Source organism: Schistocerca serialis, chromosome 4 (assembly GCF_023864345.2).
Source record: "Schistocerca serialis cubense isolate TAMUIC-IGC-003099 chromosome 4, iqSchSeri2.2, whole genome shotgun sequence".
NCBI classification, from domain to species: domain Eukaryota; kingdom Metazoa; phylum Arthropoda; class Insecta; order Orthoptera; family Acrididae; genus Schistocerca; species Schistocerca serialis.
In genome coordinates this window covers 584,088,913-584,108,376 of record NC_064641.1, presented here as the reverse complement: position 1 = coordinate 584,108,376, position 19,464 = coordinate 584,088,913, and the positions used below count along the sequence as shown (strand labels likewise).

Here is a 19,464-nt window from a genome sequence, read left to right as displayed (position 1 = left end):
TTAATAGTCATGGGTGACTGGAATTCGGTAGTAGGAAAAGGGAGAGAAGGAAACGTAGTAGGTGAATATGGATTGGGGCTAAGAAATGAAAGAGAAAGCCGCCTGGTAGAATTTTGCACAGAGCACAAGTTAATCATAGCTAACACTTGGTTCAAGAATCACAAAAGAACGTTGTATACATGGAAGAAGCCTGGAGATACTGACAGATTTCAGATAGATTATAAAATGTTAAGACAGAGATTCAGGAACCAGGTTTTAAATGGCAAGACATTTCCAGGGGCAGATGTGGACTCTGACCACAATCTATTGGTTATGAACTGTAGATTAAAACTGAAGAAACTGCAAAAAGGTGGGAATTTAAGGAGATAGGACCTGAATAAACTGATTAAACCAGAGGTTGTACAGAGTTTCAGGGAGAGCGTAAGGGAACAAATGGCAGGAATGGGGGAAAGAAATACAGTAGAAGAAGAATGGGTAGCTTTGAGGGATGAAGTAGTGAAGGCAGCAGAGGATGAAGTAGGTAAAAAGACGAGGGCTAGTAGAAATCCTTGGGTAACAGAAGAAATATTGAATTTAACTGATGAAAGGAGAAAATATAAAAAATGCAGTAAATGAAGCAGGCAAAAAGGAATACAAATGTCTCAAAAATGAGATCGACAGGAAGTGCAAAATAGCTAAGCATGGATGGCTAGAGGATAAATGTAAGGATGTACAGGCTTATCTCACTAGGGGTAAGATAGATACTGCCTACAGGAAAATTAAAGAGACCTTTGGAGAAAAGAGAACCATTTGTATGAATATCAAGAGCTCAGATGGAAACCCAGTTCTAAGCAAAGAAGGGAAAGCAGAAAGATGGAAGGAGTACATAGAGGGTCTATACAAGGGCGATGTACTTGAGGACAATATTATGGAAATGGAAGAGGATGTAGATGAAAATGAAATGGGAGATACTGCGTGAGAGCTTGACAGAGCACTGAAAGACCTGAGTCGAAACAAGGCCCCGGGAGTAGACAACATTCCATTAGAACTACTGACGGCCTTGGGAGAGCCAGTCCTGACAAAACTCTACCACCTGGTGAGCAAGACGTATGAGACAGGCGAAATACCCTCAGACTTGAAGAAGGACATTATAATTTCAATCCCAAAGAAAGCAGGTGTAGACAGATGTGAAAATTACCGAACTATCAGTTTAATAAGTCACGGCTGCAAAATACTAACGCGAATTCTTTACAGACGAATGGAAAAACTGGTAGAAGCCGACCGAGGGGGAAGATCAGTTTGGATTCCGTAGAAATATTGGAACACGTGAGGCAATACTGACCCTACGACTTACCTTAGAAGCTAGATTAAGAAAAGGCAAACCTACATTTCTAGCATTTGTAGACTTGGAGAAAGATTTTGACAATGTTGACTGGAATACTCTCTTTCAAATTCTGAATGTGGCAGGGGTAAAATACAGGGAGCGAAAGGCTATTTACAATTTGTACAGAAACCAGATGGCAGTTATAAGAGTCGAGGGGCATGAAAGGGAAGCAGCGGTTGGGAAGAGAGTGAGACAGGGTTGTAGCCTCTCCCCGATGTTATTCAATCTGTATATTGAGAAAGCAGTAAAGGAAGCAAAAGAAAAATTCAGAGTAGGTATTAAAATTCATGGAGAAGAAATAAAAACTTTGAGGTTCGCCAATGACATTGTAATTCTGTCAGAGACAGCAAGGGATTGGAAGAGCAGTTGAACGGAATGGACAGTGTCTTGAAAGGAGGGTATAAGACGAACATCAACAAAAGCAAAACGAGGATAATGGAATGTATTCGAATTAAGTCCAGGGTATTAGATTAAAAAAATGAGACACTTAAAGTAGTAAAGGAGTTTTGCTATTTGGGGAGCAAAATAACTGATGATGGTCGAAGTAGAGAGGATATAAAATATAGACTGGCAATGGGAAGGAAAGCGTTTCTGAAGAAGAGGAATTTGTTAACATCAAATACAGACTTAAGTGTCAGGAAGTCGTTTCTGAAAGTATTTGTATGGAGTGTAGCCATGTATGAACGTGAAACGTGGGCAATAAATAGTTTAGACAAGAAGAGAATAGAAGCTTTCGAAATGTGGTGCTACAGAAGAATGCTGAAGATTAGATGGGTAGATCACATAACTAATGAGGAGGTGTTGAACAGGATTGGGGAGAAGAGAAGTTTGTGGCAAAACTTGACTAGGAGAAGGGATCGGTTGGTATGACATATTCTGAGGCAACAAGGGATCACCAATTTAGTATTGGAGGGCAGCGTGGAGGGTAAAAATCGTAGAGGGAGACCAAGATATGAAAACACCAAGCAGATTCAGAAGGATGTAGGTTGCAGTAGGTACTGGGAGATGAAGAAGCTTGCACAGGATAGAGTAGCACGGAGAGCTGCATCAAACCAGTCTCAGGACTGAAGACCACAACAACAACAACATGGTTCTTGGGGAGACCAATTGCTCGCAAACCTATGTATGGACTCAAATCTTTCTAATTTCGTTTTCATTGCCTTTTCGCAAGATATACGTAGGACGAAGCAATATTTTGGATGATTCCTCTAAGAACATGTGCCCTCGGAAGTCTAATAGTAGAGTACACCGTGAAACATGGCGCCTCTCTCGTAGCGCCTGCCACTGGAGCTGGGTGAGCATCTCCGTGGCGCTTTGGTGCTTGCAAAATGAACCTGAAACGAAACGCGCTACTCTTCTTTGGATCTCTATTTCATCTAACAATCCTATCTGGTGCGGATTCAACACTGACGAGCAAAATTCAGGTATTGGTTTTGTGGTCTAGATTCTTTGTGCACTTCCTGAGGATTTTTCCCATAAAACTCAGTCTGACATCCACCTTACTTGCGATTGATTTATGTAGTCGTTCTACTTCAGATTACTCCACACGCATATTACTAGATATTTTATGGAAGTAACTGCTCCCAGTAATTATTCTCCAATTGTGTAATCTTACAAGAAAGCGCCTTTCTGCCTGTCTATTTGCAGTAGGTTACATTTGTTTGTATTGGAGGGTAATCGTGACTCACTGCACCAAGTTTCGAACTTCTTCGAGTCTTCCTGCATGTCGGTACAATTTTCCAGCGTCGTGACTTCTCTACATACATCATCCACGAAAAGCCTAATGGAACTACCGACGTTATCCATTACGTCATTTACATATATTGTGAAAAGTGATAGTCCCACTCGTATAACCCTTCCTTGGGGTACTCTCGATGTTGCTTTTACGCCTGCAGACTTATCTCTATTGAGAATGACATTGCAGTTTTCTGTTTGCTAGAAACTCTTTAGTCCAACCACGCAGTTGGTCTGATATTTCGTACGCTTGTCTTTTGTTCATACCGCGCCGCAGTATTCCAGAAGAGCGGGAACAAGAGAAGTGAAGGCACTTTCTTTGGTGGACTTGTTGCATCTTTCAGGAGTTCTGCCAATAACATGCAGTGTTTGGCTTGCCTTTCCCTCTGTATTTTCTGTATGTTAGTTCCAATTTAAGATATCTGACATTGTAAGCTATAGGTAATTTGTAGTACTTTAAATTCGTGTTATTTATCGTTTAAAGGAAATTTAACATAATTGTTTTAGTTCTCGTATGAAGGACTCCGCACTTTTGGCACTAAACAGATACCTTGACTGAATCATTTCGCAATTGATTTTGATGTTCCGATCACTTTACTCGACGACAAATGACAGCATCATTTCTAACCAGTCTAACAAGGCGGCTCAAATTGTGTCCAGAATCGTGTATATAAGTTAACCGTCCAATACCAAGTTGGGGGAGGGGGGGGGGGGGTGAACAGTTAGTCTAAGGCCTCCTTTTGAAAATATCGTGCCGGCCGTTGTGGCCGAGCGGTTCTACGCGCTTAAGTCTGGAACCGCGCTGCTGCTACGGTCCCAGGTTCGAATCCTGCCTCGGGCATGGATGTGTGTGAGGCCCTTATGTTAGTTAGGTTTAAGTAGTCCTAAGTCTAGGGGACTGATGACCGCAGATGTTAAGCCCCATAGTGGTTCAAAATGGTTCAAATGGCTCTGAGCACTATGGGACTTAACATCGGAGGTCATCAGTCCCCTAAAACTTAGAACTACTTAAACCTAACTAACCTAAGGACATCACACACATCAATGCCCGAGGCAGGATTCGAACCTGCGACCGTAGCAGTCTCGCGGCTCCAGACTGTAGTTCGTAGAACCGCTCGGCCACCTCGGCCGGCTAAGTCCCATAGTGCTTAGAGCCATTTGAACCATTTTGAAAATATCGTAATTTACTCAGTTACTATATATTTTAAAATTATGGAAAGAATGTTTATTGCTTATAATGGATTCTTCTACCAAATACCATGAATGGTTAAAAATTTTCGGTTAAACTTAAGCCAAAAATTTAATTCCTAGTAGTCACTTTCCAGATCGAATGTCATATTCAGAACTTTCAGTTTCAGGACCTTACTCAGACGTTAACATCTCTTTAGAAGGAAGTAAAAGTCCACAAAAATTAATGAACTTCGCACTTTTAAAATTACTCTCGTGGTGCTCATAAAATACCAAAAGGTTAGTAGTAAACGTTATTGAAAATGCGTCGATGTTGATAAGTGTGTGCTAAAAGATATTTTCAGGGTCGTTCGCATCAGTATCTCTGTAAAAAGTATGTTGTTAATAGTGGTCAACAACAATCAAAGAATTTTTTAAAAACTTTTTGCGGTCGGCGTAAAGTACCCACCTTCCCCACCCTGCTAATGTGCCTTAGGGAAACGCTTTGGTACTGCTAGGGTTAAGAACAGCAGAGGGTTTGTACGAGGGGAGACCCAAAAGAAACCGGACTCAAAGAGGGCGCTGCCACTCGTAGACGTAGTGCAGGGTTCTCACGTTAGATGGTGTTAGTAGAGACCTTCATGAAACAGCTGTGCAGACGGCGCCAGTGTAGAGCTGAACGTGTAAGTGTGGTATTGTGTTTCTCTGACTGTTGGCGGGTTACCTCTGCGAAGTCGTTATGGCAACTTTAAAAGAACAAAGAGTGTGTGTGAAATTTTGTTTCCTGTTTAAAAGAACTGCAACGGAGACACACCAAATGCTTCAGGAAGCTTTGCAGGAGGACGCACACAGGTTTTCGAGTGGTTTGGGCGCTTTAAACGTGGTGAGATGTGTGTTGAAGACCAAGCTCGTTCTGGACGCGCTTCAACATCGCGAAATGAGGAGAACATTGAACAGGTCCGCCAAAAGATCAACGAGGATCGTCGCCAAACGATCGACCAAATTTCGGCAGAGACAGGAATCAGTTGGAACTCGTGCCAGCGGATTTTGAGTGAGGATTTGCCCATGAGACGTGTTGCTGCTAAATTTGTTCCGCGCCTTCTCACACAGGAGCAAAAATCCATCCGCATGAATGTGTGTCAGGACTTGACAACAGAGACTGCACGTGATCCAAACTTCTTGAACAAAGCCATTACAGGGGATGAGAGTTGGTGTTACGAGTATGACGCAGAAACCAACCAAGCGTCAAGCCAGTGGAGGACTCCCAACTCTCCCAGACCAAAAAGAGCAAGGCAAGTGAAGTCAAATGTGAAGACGATGATCATTGTCTTTTTTTATGTTCGTGGAATTTTGCATCGGGAATTCGTACCCCCTGGCCAGACTGTTAACCAGCACTTTTACATGGATGTTTTAAGGTGTCTGCAGCCGGCCAGGGTGGTCGAGCGGTTCTAGGCGCTACAGTCTGGAACCACGCGGCCGCTACGGTCTCAGGTTCGAATCCTGCCTCGGGCATGGATGTGTGTGATGTCGTTAGGTTAGTTAGGTGTAAGTAGTTCTAAGTTCTAGGGGACTGATGACCTCAGAAGTTAAGTCCCATAGTTCTCAGAGCCATTTGCATCAATTTAAGGCGTCTGCGAGAGGATGTGAAGAGGAAACGCCTGGAACTTTGGCGATCAGGTGACCGGTTTCTGCATCACGTCAACGCTCCAGCACACACGGCCTTACGAGTGACCCACTATTTGGCATCTCAGAGGTGGTCTGTCGTTCCCCACGCTCCGTATTCGCCGCACCTAGCCCCGTGCGACTTTTTCCTATTTCCACGAATGAAAAAAAAACGCTAAAAGGGAAGCGTTATGACGATGTGGAGGCGGTAAAAACAGCTTCGCAAAGGGCACTGGACAATATCAAACTTGAAGAAAATAATGGTTCAAATGGCTCTGAGCACTATGGGACTCAACTTCTGAGGTCATTAGTCCCCTAGAACTTAGAACTAGTTACACCTAACTAACCTAAGGACATCACACACATCCACGCCCGAGGCAGGATTCGAACCTGCGACAGTAGCGGTCTGGCGGTTCCAGACTGCAGCGCCTAGAACCACACGGCCACTTCGGCCGGCCAAACTTGAAGAGTTCCAAACATGCTTCCAACAGTGGGAAAAGAGACTTGACACGTGCATCGCATGTAATGGAGAGTATTTTGAAGGTGAGTGAAGTAATTTTGTAATAAGGTTCATCAATACATTTTTTATGACAACAATCCCGTTTCTTTTGGGTCCCCCCTCGTAACACCCCTGCGGGGAACTCCGGATATCACCTTGTTGTCATTAGATGACTTCCTGTCGATTATTACGAACTGTGACCTTTCTGACAGGAAGGGATGAGGATAACGTAGAAAAATAATTTTCCGTTGAAAATCATGCATCCATTCTGCAGTCAGAATGAAGTAGACAGAGGCAGAGAGCGAGCTGCTGTGGCGACTGACCGGTGGTGGAGAGGAAGTCTTGGTTGAGGTGGTCCCAGCTGATCCAGTCGCTGACGATGAGCGTGACGACGACGGCGGTGGCGACGACGGAGCCGACCCAGAAGAGCAGGATGCGCGGCACGTTGGAGCGGCGCCAGACGGCGCGCGCGCGCCGCGCCCACTGCGGGTACAGGTTGTCCTGCAGCATCATGTCCGTCACCATCAGCGCCGTGATCAGGTCGCCCAGCCACGTGCCGCACGCCGCCGCCTTCATCACGCTGCAACACGCCAGCAGCCACCTTTGCTGCACCGCTCATACCACACAGACACTGGAGCAGAGATATGTAACAGGCAGAATACGGCACTGTGGTTGGCAACGCCTGTAAGGGACAACAAGTGTCTGGCGCAGTTGTTAGATCGGCTACTGCTGCTACAGTGGCAGGTTATGTAGATTTAAGCGAGTTTGAAGTGGTATTATAGTCGGCGCATGAGCGACGGGACACAGAATCTCCTAGGTGGCGATGAAATGGGGATTTTCCCGTACGATCATTTCCCGAGCGTACCGTGAATGTCAGGAATCCGGTAAAACATCAAATCTCCGACAACGCTGCGGCTGGAAAAAGATCCCGCAACAACGGGACCAACGACGACTGCAGAGAATCGTTCAACGTGACAGGAGTACAAGCCTTCCGCAAATTGCTGCAGATTTCAATGTTGGGCCAGCAACAAGTGTCAGCGTACCAACCGTTAATGAAACTTCATTGATAAGGGCTTCGGAGCCGAAGGCCCACTCGTGTACCCTTGATAACTGCACAACACGAAGCTTCACGCCTCGTCTGCGGCCGTCAACACCTCCATTGGACTGTTGATGACTGGAAACGTGTTGCCTGGTCGATAGAGTCTCGTTTCAAATTGTATCGAGCGGATGGAAGTGTGCAGGTATGGAGACAACCTCATAAATCCATGGACCCTGCAGCCCGCATCTCGTGGTCGTGCGGTAGCGTTCTCGCTTCCCACTCCCGGGTTCCCGGGTTCGATTCCCGGCGGGGTCAGAGATTTTCTCTGTCTCGTGATGGCTGGGTGTTGTGTGCTGTCCTTAGGTTAGTTAGGTTTAAGTAGTTCTAAGTTCTAGGGGACTTATGACCACAGCAGTTGAGTCCCATAGTGCTCAGAGCCATTTGAACCATGGACCCTGCATATTAGCAGGGGACTGTTCGAGCTGGTAGAGACACTGTAATGGTGTGGGGCGTGTGCAGTTGGAGTGATGTGGGACCCTGATACATCTAAATAAGACTTCGACAAGTGACACTTACGTAAGCATCCTGTCTGATCACCTGCATCCATTCATGTCCACTGTGCATTTCGACAGACTTGAGCAATTCCAGCAGGACAATACGATACCCCGCACGTTTAGAGTTCCTACAGAGTGGCTCCAAGAACATTCTTCTGAGTTTAAACACTTTCGCTGGTTACCAAACTCCCCAGACATGAACATTATTGAGCATATCTGGGAAGCCTTGCAACGTGCTGTTCAGAAGTGATCTCCACCCTCTCGTATTCTTACGGATTTATGGACAGCCCTGCAAGACTCATGGTGTCAATTCCCTCCAGTACTACTTCAGACATTAGTCGAGTCCATGCCACGTCGTGTCGCGGCACTCCTGCGTGCTCGCGGGGGCTCTACACAATATGAGGCATGTATACCAGTTTCTCTGGCTCTTCAGTGTATAGTTACTTCTACACGCTTTGAGCAACTGTGAAGTGCATGGCAGAAGGTATTGTACCTGTTATTAGGGTTTTTCACCGGTATGGAGCCGGCCGGTGTGGCCGTGCGGTTAAAGGCGCTTCAGTCTGGAACCGCGTGACCCCTACGGTCGCAGGTTCGAATCCTGCCTCGGGCATGGATGTGGGTGGTGTCCTTAGGTTAGTTAGTTTTAATTAGTTCTAAGTTCTAGGCGACTGATGACCTCAGAAGTTAAGTCGCATAGTGCTCAGCGCCATTTGAACCATTTGAACCGGTATGGAGCACAGGGAAGTTGTTGATTAAATGCCTCTATGGGTGCTGTAATTAATCTGATTTTATCCTCACGATTCCTGCGGGAGCGATATGTTGCAGACTGTTCCTAGAACTATCATTTAAAGCTGGTTCTTGGAACTTTGTTACTACAGTTTCTCTGTATAGTTTCTGTCTGTCTTCAAGAGTCTGAGAGTTCAGTTCTTTCAACATCTCACAACGATCTTGATGAAACGTGTCGGATGTGTAGAAGGGGCAAAGTAGTGGGATATATATTTTTTTGTTTGTATCCAGTTTCACTCTTAAGGAGTAAAAAACTCCCCGAATGATAACCTGGCGTTTTAGGGTTAGAGGTAACGTCTTCAAAAGATGTTATAAAAAATGTTTTTCATATAAAAGTTGATACGTAATTTATGTTCTTGAAGACTGTATAATCAATTTTTGTGAAAATTTGAAACTTTACAAAACACCTCACCACATTACTTAATTGATAAATGAAAACTTTTGTTACAGCGTAAATTAAAGAAGCTTTCAAGCCACGTACATCTCTGCGTAATGCGGTTTACGTCCCTTGGCTGTACCTGTACTCCCGAGCCCTTTGGTATCACCACATGAACAAATTCCTTGTCCTCAGGTACGATTCTGTAAACTTTTCCTTCACACTGACCACCGCAAGAATCTAACAATATCTTTCAGATATCTTTTGACCTGGTCAGACCTTCTTTTACCAGATTTTGATGCTATCACAATGACATTTGGGGCTTCAAAAAGAGATTCTAGGTTCAAGCCCACCATCAGTTTCATTTAAAATTATGAGAAGCAGGGTGGCCTGTGTGGAAAAACCGTTTTGAGCGTCGTACCCAAGTACAAAAGAAGATGGCATAAGTCCAGCGGTGGAACGTATACGGCTTTCGATGTTGGAAGAGCTTTCTGATAAGATTTTCAAGAGAAGATTTTCAGATCTAGTTGTGTTGAATGATTATGATGTCAGCCTGCATTTGAGAAACGATACAATCAAGCTGCGGTCACTAGCACACAAGCAATTCTATTAACCAAGCCTTACCAATGTACTGAAATATATCTGATAGGCACCAGAATATTTAGAGGATCACACGTGACAATTTGAAACACTGCTGAATTTTGTCTTATTTGTCTTCTCCGTTGTCTATGTTACGTGGAAAAAATTCGTTCATTTTATGTGCACGATGCAACAAATATGTTTTAAGCTTTTCTTTGCAGATTATCGTAATTATTTTCTATCAGAATAATGAGTTACTTATTGTATTGAGTCAACAAGCGGTAAACTAAAAAAACCATGAATGTAAAACATGAAATAATAATTTAAAACAAAAAACAAATATACATAAAATTAGTAATTAGAATAGAAATGAATTTTTATTTATTGCTGTAAGAAAAGTTTTCAATTCTCAAAATTAATTAATGGTGGAAGGATATTTCGCAAAATTTCAAATTAATATAAAAGTTGATTATACAGTTTCCAAGGACATTAATTACAAATCAACATTTATTTGAAAACGTGTTTTATATATCATCATTTCGAAGATATCCCTTCTATACGTAAAATACCGAATTACCTCTTGAAAGTTAATCTGGGCATAAAAAATACTTATTGCACTATTTTGCGCTCTTTACGCACCCGCCATGTTTGATCAAGATCGTTTATTGACACTCGGGAATGTTTCCTTCTCAGTGATACTCTCCCGCTGGTCAAACAAACTTGTGATCATCCCTGCTGCCCTTCAATATCCCCTGCTAATTCTACTTCGTATGAGTTCCACACACTTGAGCAACGTTCCAGAGTGAGTTGCGCGAATGATTTGTCAGCAGTCTCCTTTGTAGACTGATTGCATTTCCCCAGTATTCTACCAATAAATTGAAATATAATACGTGCTTTACTCACGATTGAGACTATGTGAGCGTTCCACTTCATTTACTGTTACATCCAAGTATTTGTATGAGTTTACTGATTGCAACTGCGACTCACAAATATTTTTGTTTTGTTTTGTGATGTGTACGATATTACATTTTTGAACAATTAAAGCAAGTTGCTAATAATTCTCAGCTTTAAAATCTTAACAGAATCTGACTGAATATTTGTACAGCTTCTTTCAGATTGCATTTCGTCATAGATAACTGCTTCGTATGCAAAAACTGAGGTTACTATTAATATTAATATACATTAATTACTATTAATATACAACATGAACAGCAGGAAACCCAACACACTTCCCTGGGGTACACCCGAAGTAACTTCTACATCTGTCGATGACTCTCTATCCAAGAAACAGGCTGCGCCCTCCCTGCCAAGACATCTTCAATCCAGTCACATACTTCGTCTGGTACCACATATGATCGTGCTCATGATGATAAGCATAGGTGTGGTGGCGAGTCAAATGCTTTTCGAAAATATAGAAATTCTGCATCTACCTGCCTGTCTTGGTCCATGGCTTTCAGGATGTCATGTGAGAAAAGCTAGAGTTGAGTTCCACGTGATCTATGTTTCGAAATCCATGCTGGCTGGCATGGAGGTGGTCGTTCTGTTCGAGGCACCTCATTATGTTTGAGCTCAGGATATGTTCTAAGATACTACAACAAATTGATGTCAAGGATATTGGATGGTAGTTTTGTGGATCACTTCTGCTTGCAATTTTGTAGGCAGGTGTGACTGCGCTTTCTTCCAGCTACCAGGTTCAGTTCTTTTGTTCGTGAGATCTACGATAGATTATAGTTACCAGAGGGGCTTACTCAACCGCGAATTGTGTATAGATTTTGACAGAGGTTTTATGCGACCCTGGGGCTTTTTTCAGTTTTAATGATTTGAATTTTTTTTTAAAGCGAGTGATATATCTATTTCACTGAACTTTTTGGTGCTACGAGAATTAAATTAGGACAATACTTTTGGTTTTTCTTTTGAAAAGCAACAATTGAAAACAGAGTTAAGCATTTCTGTTTTTGCTTTGATACTCTCAGTTTCAGTTCCTGCTTCGTCCATGACGGACTGGACACTAACTTGAGTGCCACTGATAGCCTTTCCATATGACCAGAATGTCTTTAGATTTTGTGAAAGATGACTTGACAGTATTCTGCTACGACAGTCACTGAGAACTTCACGTATTGATCTTTTGACTGCCAAAGCCGTTTTATTCAGCATCTTTCTATAGCACTATGTTTTGCTTTATACCTATACTGCAGCAGTCTGTTTCTTAAGAAGTTTTTTTTTTACCATGGAGGATCTCTCCCATTACGATTTCCTGTTGGGTGCATATCTATCCAGTGCATGGTCAACTATTCTTTTAAACTTGAGCCGAGTTCCTGTGCTTGCTCCTATCCTGGGCTAAAAGTTTCAAGTTTCTGATGGAGGTATGACACTATTGTTTGTCTGTCAATATTTTCTGAACATATAACTCTTTCTATTTCTTTTACTTGCTCTTGGTCTTCTGCAGGGCTACTCGTAAATGCCTCCAGGTTTCCAGGATGTGACTGCGCGAAAACCGCGACATACAGAAACATGTCACGTACACTCGTTGATCAAAAGTATGCAGGAGTGCTGTGTATTGAGCAGTTGACCACTGAATGTCCCGAAAGGCGGACCTTACAGTATAAAAGGAGGCGAGTCGTATTGCATTGGTAGTAGAGAAGCAGTAACAGCTTAATGAGTCGGCCAGGAGAGCCCACTCACTTCGAACGTGGACCAGTCATTGGATGTCAGTGGACCAGTCATTGGACGTCACCTCAGTAACAAATCGATAAGGGACATTTCCACCCTTCTAAAGTTGCCACGTTGACTGTTGGTGACAGGACTGTGGACTGGAAACGCGAAGGAACATCCACAGCTAAATCAAGAAATGACAAACTTATTGTGCTGACAGATAGGGACCATTGAGTACGACGAATGGTGGCTGTACAACGTTACATGCCATCATGTGCAATGCCAACAGCGAAGTACAGAGACGGTGGTGTTATGGTATGGTGACGTTTCTTGTGGATAGCTTATGGCTGCTTTATTGCACTTTAGAAGAAGGTAAATACGGAAGGATATGAAGACATTTTACAGCATTGTGTACTAAATACAATAGGGAGTCAGTTCAGAGGCGATCATCGTTTGTAACAGGATGGCAATGGAACTGTAGTGTCCTGCGGTTGGCGGGAAATAACTAACGATCAAGTTTGGACACACTTTATTATAACTAAAACGCCCTCTTGGCGTACACTAATTTCCAAACGTAAGAACAATAAGAAGCACAACAGTTCTTGTGGTGGCAAAACCAGATAATAGTACAAGACAATGAAAAGAAAATAATAACCAAAATACTACTCTACACAACTACGAAGATACGACTTTCTACTGAAGATTACGGCGAGTGTCTTCTAGGCTAGAGCCGGCTTAAGTATTGGCCGGAGCTGTCCTAGCTGTAGGTACACACTGCCAGTCTGCCAGTGCTTATAACGCCAATTCGGCGGAGTGCTACACGTAGTCACATTAGTTTCAATTGGTTGATTTGTCGCATGGCTTTTCACGAAGTAGTCATGTGTTTAGCCGGCCGTTGTGGCCGAGCGGTTCTAGGCGCTTCAGTCTGGAACCGCGCGACCGCTACGGTCGCAGGTTCGAATCCTGCCTCGAGCATGCATGTGTGTGATATCCTTAGGTTAGTTAGGTTTAAGTAGTTCTAAGTTCTAGATGACCTCAGATGTTCAGTCCCATAGTGCTCAGAGCCATTTGAGCCGTTTGACTTATGTGTTTATGCGGAAAGTCTGTTGTTTGCCGCGCGGGATTAGCCAGCCGGTCTCAGGCGCTGCAGCCATGGACTGTGCGGCTGATGCCGGCCGAGGTCCGAGTCCTCCCTCGGGCATGAGTGTCTGTGTGTCTTTGTCCTTAGGATAATTCTGGTTAAGTAGTGTGTAAGCTTAGGGACTGATGACCTTAGCAGTTAAGTCCTATAAGATTTTACACACATATGAACATATGTTGTTGTTTACATCCACTGGCGATGTCTCGATCTGAACTCTTGAAGGTAGGTCGGAAGCCCATTGGTTTTATTGGTGATCAGACAGCTACATATACAAAGGATAACCTTCAGCATTTTTTTCAGTTATTTGTGGTTTTCAAAATGGTTCAAATGGCTCTGAGCACTATGAGACTTAACACCTGAGGTCATCAGTCCCCTAGAACTTAGAACTACTTAAACCTAACTAACCTAAGGACTTCACACACATCCATGCCCGAAGCAGGATTCGAACCTGCGACCGTAGCGGTTGCGCGGTTCCAGACTGAAGCGCCTAGAACCGCTCGGCCACACTGGCCGGAATTTGTCGTTTTTTTTATTAATTTAGGCCGTGACTGTATTACGAATTTATTACAACGCTAATAAACCCATGAACACGCATGTAATATGTGCTCTTTTAAGTGAGTTTTCTGTTATCCATTTTTAATGTATCGATATCTAACTGCTGTCTGTATTGTCATTGCCAGACTGTCTTTACGTCTCTAAAGTGGAATATTCTTGTTTGACCCCTATAGTTTCATCAAGCTGCGAGAGGATAGGTTAAACATGGTTGGCGGTGGCGTGCTTGTTGCTGTCAGAAGTAGTTTATCTTGTCGTGAAACTGAAGTAGATACTTCCTGTGAGTTAGTATGGGCAGACGTCATTGTTAGCAACCGGAATAAAATAATAATTGGATCCTTTTACCGACCTCCCGATTCAGATGATTCAGTTGCTGAAGGATTCAAAGAAAACTTGAGTTTGATTTCAAACACGTACCCGACTCATACAATAATAGTTGGTGGTGACTTTAATTTAGCGTCGATATGTTGGCGAAAATACATGTTTAATTCCGGAGGTACGCATAAAATATCATCCGAAATTGTGCTAAACGCATTCTCTGAAATTTATTTCGAGCAGTTAGCTCATGAGCCCACGCGAATAGTAAACAGTTGTGAAAACACACTTGACCTCTTAGCAACAAATAATCCTGAGTTAATAACGAGCACCAAAACCATTCAGGGATTAGTGAACACAGAGTTGTCGTAGCGAGACTGAATTCTGTAATCCCCAAATCCTCGAAAAATAAGCGAAAAATATACCTATTCAAAAAAGCAGATAAAATTTCACTTGACGCTTTCCTAAGAGACAATCTCCACTCATTCCAAATTAATAATAGAAGTGTAGACCAGATGTGGCTTGAATTCAAAGAAATAGTATTGGCAGCAATTGAAACATTTATACCAAATACAGTAACAAACGACGGAGCTGATCCTCCTTGCTACACAAAACGCGTTAGAACACTGTTGCAGAAACAACGAAACAAACATGCCAAATTTAAACAGACGCAAAATCCCTAAGATTGGCTATCTTTTACAGACGGTCTAAGTTTAGTGCGGACTTCAATGTAAGATACCTATATCAGTTTCCACAACGAAACCTGGCAGAAAATACAAAGAGATTCTGGTCGTATGGGAAGCATGTTAGCGGCAATAAACAATCAATGCCTTCTCTGCGCGATAGCAATGGAGATACTATCGAAGACAGTGCTGCCAAAGCAGAGTTACTAAACACAGCCTTCCGAAATGCCTTACAAAAGAAGACGAAGTAAATATTGCAGAATTCGAATCGAGAACAACTGCCAACATGAGTAACGTAGAAGTAAATATCCTCGGAGTAGTGATGCAACTTAAATCACTTAATTAAAGCAAGTGTTCTGGTCCAGACTGTATACCAATTAGTTCCTTTCGGAGTATGCTGATGCATTAGCTCCATACTTAACAATCATACACAACCGTTTGCTCGACGAAAGATCCGTATCCAAAGACTGGAAAGTTGCACAGGTCACACCAATATTCAAGAAAGGTAGTAGGAGTAATCCACTAAATTACAGGCCCACATCGTTAACGTCGATATGCAGCAGGATTTTAGAACATATATTGTGTTCGAACATTACGAATTACCGCGAAGAAAACGGTCTATTGACACACTGTCAACATGGGTTTAGAAAACATCGTTCCTCTGAAACACAACTAGCTCTTTATTCACATGAAGTGTTGAGTGCTATTGACAAGGGATTTCAGATCGATTTCGTATTTATGGATTTCCGGAAGGCTTTTGACACTGTACCACACAAGCGGCTCGTAGTGAAATTGCGTGTTTATGGAATATCGTCACAGTTATGTGACTGGATTTGTGATTTCCTGCCGGCCGCGGCGGCCGAGCGGTTCTAGGGGCTTCAGTCCGGAAACGCGCGACTGCTACGGTCGCAGGTTCGAATCCTGCCTCGGGCATGGATGTGTGTGATGTGCTAGGTTAGTTAGGTTTAAGTAGTTCTAAGTTCTAGGGGACTGATGACCTCAGATGTTAAGTCCCATAGCCGGCCGCGGTGGTCTAGCGGTTCTAGGCGCTCAGTCCGGAACCGCACGACTGCTACGGTCGCAGGTTCGAATCCTGCCTCGGGCATGGATGTGTGTGATGTCCTTAGGTTAGTTAGATTTAAGTAGTTCTAAGTTCTAGGGGACTGATGACGTCAGATGTTAAGTCCCATAGTGCTCAGAGCCATTTGAACCATTTAAGTCCCATAGTGCTGAGAGCCGTTTGAACCATTTTTGTGATTCCCTGTCAGAGAGGTCACAGCTCGTAGTAATTGACGGAAAGTTATCGAGTAAAACAGAAGTGATTTCTGGCGTTCCCCAAGGTAGTGTTATAGGCCCTTTGCTGTTCCTTATCTATATAAACGATTTTGGAGACAATCAGAGCAGCCGTCTTTGGTTGTTTGCAGATGACTCTGTCGTTTGTCGACTAATAACGTCATCAGAAGATCAAAACAAACTGCAAAACGATTTAGAAAAGATATCTGAATGGTGAGAAAAGTGGCAGTTGGCCCTAAATAACGAAAAGTGTGAGGCCATCCACATGAGTTACACTTCGGTTACACGATGAATCAGTCTGATCTAAAAGCCGTAAATTCAACTAAATACCTATGTATTACAATTACGAATAACTTAAATTGGAAGGAACACATAGAAAATGTTGTGGGGAAGGTAACCAAAGAGTGCGTTTTATTGGCAGGGCACTTAGAAAATGTAACAGACCTACTAAGGAGACTGCCTACACTACGCTCGTCCGTCCTTTTTTAGAATACTGCTGCGCGGTGTGGGATCCTTACCAGATAGGACTGACGGAGTACATCGAAAAAGTTCAAAGAAAGGCAGCACGTTTTGTATTACCGCGAAATATGGGAGAGACTGTCACAGAAATGGTACAGGATTTGGGCTGGAAATCATTGAAAGAAAGGCCTTTTTCGTTGCGACGGAATCTTTTCACGAAATTCCATTCACCAACGTTCTCCTCTGAATGCGAAAATATTTTGTTGACACCGACCTACACAGGGAGGAAATCAGAGCTCTTACGGAAAGATATATGTGTTCATTTTTTCTGCGCGCTATACGAGATTGGAATAATAGAGAATTGTGAAGGTGGTTCGAAGAACCCTCTGCCAGGCACTTGAATGTGATTTGTAGAGTATCCATGTCGATGTATATGTAGAGGTGGCGGCGCTGTACATAGTCTTCAAAATGGCTTCAGTAACGGAGGCGCGTTCCTAACAGAGATCTGTCATTGGGTTTCTTTTGGCGGAAAACTAGAGCATGGTAGATGTTCGTAGGCGCTTGCAGAATGTCAACGGAGACCTGACAGTGAACAAAAGCACGGTAAGTCGTTGGGCGAGGCGTCTGTCGTCATCGCAACAAGGTCACGCAGACCTGTCAGATATCCCACGCGGCGGCCGGCTGTGACTGCTGCAATGTAGGAACGTGCGGACGATGTCATTAGAGCTGATAAACAGATCAGAATGAAACACCTCGCTGCTCAATAGGATGTCTCTGTTTGCACTGCTGACACATTTGTCCACCAGTTGGGCTACTCAAAGGCGATTGCCAGCTGGGTTCCTTGCCACCTAACTGAAGACCGTAAAGAGCAACGAAGGAGCACCAGTGCCAGGTGGTATAGCATTAATCCACGCTGAAGCGACTAATCTATTGTCTAAGATCAGGCACGTGACGATTCTCATAGCTGGAGAGTATGATAGCTTTTATCAAGGTAATGTCCCTTGCCAAACAACTTAAAGTGTCTGCAACGGCACTGGTCTGAAAGAAACATAGCTTGATTTCCACATGAGAGAGTAACATTTGTTAACTGCTTACCATGCTTACATTCCAGGTACAAACATTGCTCAATGTGACGGCTGTCTGCATCCACGACAGCCTGGAAGCGCTATAGTAATACCATTTCACAACTGTTCGCAGTACATTTTCAATCGTTGGATCATGGAATGTTCAGTAGTCGTGAAACAGATCGTGCACTGTGTAAGTAGGCTGTTTATGTTTTCTTTATGTAAGTAGGCTGTTTATGTTTTCTCTATGTAAGTAGGCTGTTTATAGGCTGTTTATGTTTTCTCTATGTATGTTCTTATTGGCAACGTTACGTAGCGCTCAATATGAAAATCACTGGCTGTGCTGTGTGCAGTCTGTGGCTAGTTTGCATTGTTGTCTGCCATTGTAGTGTTAGGCAGCTGGCTGTGAACAGCGTGTAGCGTTGCGCAGTTGGAGGTGAGCCGCCAGCAGTGGTGGATGTGGGGAGAGAGATGGCGGAGGTTTCTAATTTGTCATGAACTGATATATATATTATGACTTGTGATGATATCAAGGTAAATACATTGTTTGTTCTCTATTAATATCTTTCATTTGCTAACTATCCCTATCAGTAGTTAGTGCCTTCCATAGTTTGAATCTTTTATTTAGCTGGCAGTAGTGGCGCTCGCTGTATTGCAGTAGCTTGAGCAGCGAAGATTTTTGTGAGGTAAGTGATTTGTGAAAGGTATAGTTTAATGTTTGTCAGGGCCATTCTTTAGTAGGGAATTTTGAAAGTCAGATTGCGTTGCGCTAAAAATATTGTGTGTCAGTTTAAGCACAGTCCTGTATAATTGTTGAAAGGGGACGTTTCATATGTCGACCCTTAGCCTAGGATACCTCACTGGAATCTTCTGATTTTTTTCTTGTAGTTTGTGTAATTAGTGTAGATTTTGTTTATTGCTAGCGCGTAATTATAGAGAGAATTTCCTTTGTAGTTGCAGTCTTTCATTGTTGTATAGTAAAACAGTTGTGGCAGGCATGTAGATTTGCACCAAGTATTTCGCAGCTGCAATTAACTAGATATTATTTTCAGTGCTATGTTAATGTGTTCTCTTATTTTTGATCTTCAAATTGTGTTTTTCTGTGTTGTCGTGTGAAATACTGTGACAATAATGGCGTGTGAAAAACGTAATACTAGGCTCCAAAGTAAACTGAGAAATGACAGTGAAAATGAAAGCAGTGTGTTAGCGCCACCGAGTAATGAATTAACTGATGTTCAAAGTAGTAATTTGGTAATCGTGCATAGGGAAATGGAGCGGGCGGCAAACAATGGCGTGGACAGTGAAACAATTAGTGAAGAGGGAAGCATTATCGATCGATCGGTCGGCAACAGCTCGCCTCAGGAATCCGAAATGACAGGACACAACTTTGCAAATACTGTAGATTCAGGTTTTGCGTCCTCACCGTTTTCCCAAATGAGTCAAGACACATTTTCCGCTTGTCAAAATGTGAATGTTGCCGGTGCAAATTCACTGCCGAAAAGCACTGAGGAACATGTTTCAGACACCAGTGCGTTGTTATTACAGT

General features: G+C 43.1%; 1 protein-coding gene across 1 annotated transcript in view; it reads right to left on the bottom strand.

Annotated features, from left to right (window-relative positions):
- LOC126474621 (transmembrane protein 117-like) overlaps nt 1–19,464 on the bottom strand; it is a 321,902-nt gene that overhangs the window by 118,974 nt on the left and 183,464 nt on the right. Inside the window, exon 9 of the mRNA XM_050102099.1 lies at nt 6,749–7,005. Within this exon, the coding sequence (XP_049958056.1) occupies nt 6,749–7,005 (257 nt within the window). The remainder of the gene's footprint in view (nt 1–6,748; nt 7,006–19,464) is intronic.